The sequence below is a fragment of the Portunus trituberculatus genome, chromosome 46 (assembly GCF_017591435.1).
Source record: "Portunus trituberculatus isolate SZX2019 chromosome 46, ASM1759143v1, whole genome shotgun sequence".
Taxonomy (NCBI): domain Eukaryota; kingdom Metazoa; phylum Arthropoda; class Malacostraca; order Decapoda; family Portunidae; genus Portunus; species Portunus trituberculatus.
Window position 1 is genome coordinate 22,832,549 of NC_059300.1, and position 5,827 is coordinate 22,838,375.

The 5,827-nt window shown below is 37.5% G+C and overlaps 1 protein-coding gene across 1 annotated transcript in view; it reads left to right on the forward strand.

Annotated features, from left to right (window-relative positions):
- LOC123519943 overlaps positions 1-5,708 on the forward strand; it is a 13,813-nt gene extending 8,105 nt beyond the window's left edge. Inside the window, exons 5-7 of the mRNA XM_045281669.1 lie at positions 4,373-4,584; positions 4,891-5,043; positions 5,308-5,708. Coding sequence (XP_045137604.1) covers positions 4,373-4,584; positions 4,891-5,043; positions 5,308-5,412 — 470 coding nt within the window. The 3' untranslated portion in view covers positions 5,413-5,708. The remainder of the gene's footprint in view (positions 1-4,372; positions 4,585-4,890; positions 5,044-5,307) is intronic.
- Positions 5,709-5,827: the final 119 nt, after the last annotated feature.

A 5,827-nucleotide genomic window follows, 5' to 3' on the forward strand; every position in this document is an offset into this window, starting at 1 on the left:
ATCTACTCACTGCTAGGTGAACAGGGGCTACACGTGAAAGGAGACACACCCAAATATCTCCACCCGGCCGGGGAATCGAACCCCGGTCCTCTGGCTTGTGAAGCCAGCGCTCTAACCAGTGAGCTACCGTGTGTGTATGTTTGTCTTGTATAGTACTTGTAAAAGCTTCACTTCCCACCTAATCATGATTCTATTCTAAACACACGCTCACGGATTTTCGTGAAGCATTACGAGCGGAGCAGGTTCACACTAAATGAGACCGGTGACCAGTTCCGTGCGGATATTTAGTGGTCTTTCCCTCACTGTGCCGTGTCCGTGGTGCATATCTCAAGTTTTTTAACCCGACTGGCTAAATAACATTTCATGACAACGGTCCGTATTATTGCACAGAGGCAGTTTCAAGGAAGTATTCATGACAAGTGATGGCTTAGCAAGAATTACGACAATGTACGCCAGATAACAAAAATGGTGCATCCTTAATTAAGACTGGACCAATCATCTTTGTAGCCTTTGAGAATGATGCTGATGAGAGAACAGTGCATTAAAAACTATTATCTTCAGTTACTTATTAGTGGAACGCATTTCTACTCTTCCTCAGTTCCAGCCAGCTCAGTACAGTTGTCGATCTGAGAAACACTTTTACACCGACATTAAATTTTCATCACGGCCCCTTCTTCATTGTCTGGGTTTTTCCTTCTTGTATCTCTTTTTTTTTTTTTTCCTATTACCCAAATTCATATATTGTTCCTTTTGCCTCTCAAGATTTTTATTGATAAACAGATATTCACTAATCAAGTCTCCCTCTTCTTCTCTCTGTGGTTACTTATCATTCTTCCCTTCTTTTCACACCCATTGCCTAACAAAACTCTCCAATCTATTTCTCTTACCATCCATTCTTCGTCCTTGTCAAAAATTTATTACAACGACTTAGAGGGAAGGTGATGTGCGTGTCACTTCACCTGACGTTTATGGTTATTCATGAGTTTGAAGTCTGTCAAGAAATCTCTGGGATTAAACTGACTTATCTGTGCGGAAAATTTTTAGAGAGAGAGAGAGAGAGAGAGAGAGAGAGAGAGAGAGAGAGAGAGAGAGAGAGAGAGAGAGAGAGAGAGGAAAGCAGTAACATAGGAGGCTCTTTTAAATTTTACTAATTTATATATTATCATTTATAATTCTTTACTCATTTATGTTATCTATTATATTCATGATTATTTAATTTCCTTATATTTTTCATTCATCTATGTATTTACTTTTACTTATTTTTTTCTTTTTTTTTTCTTTTCTTTTTTGTTTCTTCTTTTCTTTTTCGTTTTGCCGTGGTTTGCCTTTGTCACATTCACACTGAGATCCACGAGTAAAATAAAGGTGTAACATTTTACGGCAGTGTTGTACTGTATTGCAACTTGAGGACTATGTTTGTTTCTTCTTCTTCTTTTTCTTCTCCTTTACGTTTGAGGAACGAAGTGTAGAGATTATAGACATACGTAAGAAATTAATTTAACCTCCATCTCATTCCTCCCGGAATTTTAATGTCTGAATTCTGGGAGCCTGCAGTCTATGAGAGTTTTATGAATTTGGTTGCTGACAATCATATATTCTCATCTCTTAAATAAGAATAATGAGCGAAAAAAATTTTCGTGCTCATCTTAACACAATCACATGTAGCATCATATCTATGTCTCACGTACTGTACGTCCACACACACACAAACACACACACACACACACACACACACACCCGGTAGCTCACTGGTTAGAGCGCTGGCTTCACAAGCCAGAGGACCGGGGTTCGATTCCCCGGCCGGGTGGAGATATTTGGGTGTGTCTCCTTTCACGTGTAGCCCCTGTTCACCTAGCAGTGAGTAGGTACGGGATGTAAATCGAGGAGTTGTGACCTTGTTGTCCCGGTGTGTGGTGTGTGCCTGGTCTCAGGCCTATCCGAAGATCGGAAATAATGAGCGCTGAGCTCGTTCCGTAGGGTAACGTCTGGCTGTCTCGTCAGAGACTGCAGCAGATCAAACAGTGAAACACACACGCCCGGTAGCTCAGTGGTTAGAGCGCTGGCTTCACAAGCCAGATGACCGGGGTTCGATTCCCCGGCCGGGTGGAGATATTTGGATGTGTCTCCTTTCACGTGTAGCCCCTGTTCACCTAGTAGTGAGTAGGTACGGGATGTAAATCGAGGAGTTGTGACCTTGTTGTCCCGGTGTGTAGTGTGTGCCTGGTCTCAGGCCTATCCGAAGATCGGAAATAATGAGCTCTGAGCTCGTTTCGTAGGGTAACGTCTGGCTGTCTCGTCAGAGACTGCAGCAGATCAAACAGTGAAACACACACACACACAAACTTATCCTATACAGAAGAGACTGAACGGAATAGTAGTCTCTCTCTCTCTCTCTCTGATATGTTTATCTAATCAAACCTTGACGACCTCTTGCGTAAAGCTGATCCTACACGACCAATATTATTGACAATATATTGTTTCCCCTACACAGCTCTTCAATCCCGCCCCTTCACTGTCAATAATACTGTACAATACAGAATATTGCGCAATAACATAGATCGTGTAGATTAGGCTTAACACCATTAATGCTATATCAGTAAAAAGATGCTAAGCAATTTTTTTTTTTTTGTTGTTGTTTTCAAGAAGCTATTTTTTCCCTGGAGAAAGTCAACACCACCACCGGTGACGAAAATCCAACACAGTGCGGTCTAGACAAAGCTTTCCAAAACACATAGCATACCAGGACTGAGTGATCCATATATACCTACATATAAAACTAAATGAAGGTATCAAATCAAACATTAGTTTACATTGAGCATATAGTCTATTTGTGCTAGATTGAGCTGCTCACAGGCAGCAAGTGGCTACAATCAGATCATAGACCAAAGAAAGACGAAATTGTTCTGGCAAGTTTTAACGGGTTGATACAGGCTGCACCTGTACAGCTTTGCGTGCAGTGCATTTTTTCATAATTTTCGTAAATTCTAAAGAGGAAAAGTGAATTTTCTTTTCCCAGTGCAGTGAATGATGACGAAAAATTTCACATTACATTATGATTAAAGATGATACATGATAATGTACGTTACGCATGACATGAACGGCCAGATGGTGGAGCGAGTGGTGGCACTATCAGGGTTCTTACTTCGTGTACTGTGGCGGGAAGAGACATTTAGGTGGTGCTCACTTACACTGAAGCTCAACGCCCTTTACATAACAGCGAGCTGGTGCGAGGTAAAGCCTCCAGTCATTACTGATTAACAATATGTTTCCCTGCCCATCGCTGAGGTCGACGATGAGACGAAGTGGGGAGACCGTCAGATTTCCTTGCTACTGTGTCACTATTGAAACGAGGCGGGTTGTCTTGTTTTGGCTATTCACGGGGCATCTCAGCTTGGTGTACACTCTTATATACAAATTAACATGAAGATATTGCTATTGCTGTTGTTCTTACACTGCTGATTGCTGACCTATAAGAGCTGTGGATGTTTGTGCAGATTTAACGATGATGATTAGGATGACATCTGTTATCAATATGAGAGTAATGATGATGATGATGATGATAATAATAATAATAATTATTATTAATATTCTAATCATAATATCTATAATGATAATAATAATATATAATTATTATTATCATTATTATTATTATTATTATTATTATTATTATTATTATTATTATTATTATACTGATAATAATAATATCATTCTTATTCTTATTATTATTATTATTATTATTATTATTATTATTATTATTATTATTATTATTAATATCATAATGAAAATAATAATAATAGTAATTATAATAATAAGTAAAAATAATAATAATAATAATAATAATAATAATAATAATAATAATAATAATAATAACAATAATAATAATAATAACAATAATAATAATAAAAATAACAATGATAATAATAATAGTAAGGAAAATAATAAAAATAATAATGATAATAATTACATTGATAATAATAATGATGATGATAATAATAATAATAATAATAATAATAATAATAATAATATAAATACTATTATTATTATTATGATTATTATCATTATTATTATCGTTATTATTATTACTATTGTAACGAATGGCGGGCAGGCCATACGGTACAATGCGATACAATTATTGTTGTTGTTGTTGTTGTTGTTGTTGTATATCTCTTGTATTCTCCACCATAATATCTGTCTCATCTTCTCATTCATGTTTTCCTGTATCTCCACCCATACTTTTCCAATAAAAGTTTAATGAATTCAGTTAGCCTATTTTCTGTGAAACTTAGTAACTGTCATTCCGCACATCACATCTACTCCCCTACAATCCATCACATCACTCCTCACACTCCTCCCCTGTCTTTCCTTCGCGCAGCCATCCAGTACAAGCGGCCAGCTCGATGGGTACCCACCACTGGAGGATACCTTCCTCACCGCCCTATATCTGGGGGTGAGGGACCTGACGGAGAGGTGTACGTTGGCATGGCACGTCACGAAGATGCCTACGTGGTGGGCATGGTGGTACCCGAGCATGGCTGCTGCTACGTACCATATGGCGGTGATGCCATACCAAAGCAGGAATATTTTGTGAGTATTAATGCACGTTGTGCTGAAGTGTGGAAAATATACCCTAGGAGGGTGAAGCGAATAAACACAGAAATTTGTTTCTTCTTTTTGTAGGATAATGAAAAATACAGGCTAAACTATAAACTATTTGTAAAGGAAGGAAGTTATAAAAGATTATACATGAAATCAATGAATAGAAAAAATGAATAAATTAATAACAAAAAAAGTGTACTGTATGTAGAGCAGCTCCTCAAGCCTAACGCAAAGGTATTCGGTATTACAGAACAGTGTGTCGAACACATTTATTGTTTCTTTGTGTTCCTGCAGGTTCTGAGCAACCCTGCTAGTGTGACTCTGACCTGGGAACCTGGCAGTCAGGGCAACGTGCCTCCCGGCGCCCTGCAAGGAGGCATGTCTGAGGACGGTGAGATGCTTTACATTGGCAGGGTGAACGTTGACGGGGTGGTATCCATCGGCAAGGTATGATATGCAATTATAACTAACCGGTAGTATCATATCTGCTATGGCAGCTCGAATATTACTCCTTTAACAGACAAATATACACTATTATCTTTTCTTTGCTTCTCTTATCATTTCAAATGATTTTTTTTCTTTGTTTTTGTATATAAAAAATTATGCTAAGTACAAGATTTCTAACGGGTTTGTAAGACGTACCTGAACCGAACACATGATGGTGCCTCACACAAAATAATACCAAGTACTGAAGCAGTGTTGTATTCACAGGTTCACGGAAGTCATGGTGTGTGCTACGTGCCCTACGGAGGCTCCGAGCACTCCCACAAGAACTATGAGGTGCTGTGTGTGCGCTCGGTAACGGCGAGGGTGTAACTCTCTCTCTCTCTCTCTCTCTCTCTCTCTCTCTCTCTCTCGACGAACGCCTCTGTGCATTCCTTAGAGGAAAAATTAGAGGTGCATTCATTCTTTCCTTTAAAGCGTTTTTTCAATTATGTTTAAATTTTGATTTGTTCTAAAATGTATCCCATTTTTTCTAGTTATGATTCACAAGTGATTATAGAAGTCTGATGTTTGTTTATTTATTTTTTTTTCAAATGTGCACGCTGCACGCATTGGACATGATTGTAATTCCTGATTTTACAATGGGACAAGAGGTTTCTGTTCTGAGGATATATATATATATATATATATATATATATATATATATATATATATATATATATATATATATATATATATATATATATATATATATATATATATATATATATATATATATATATATATA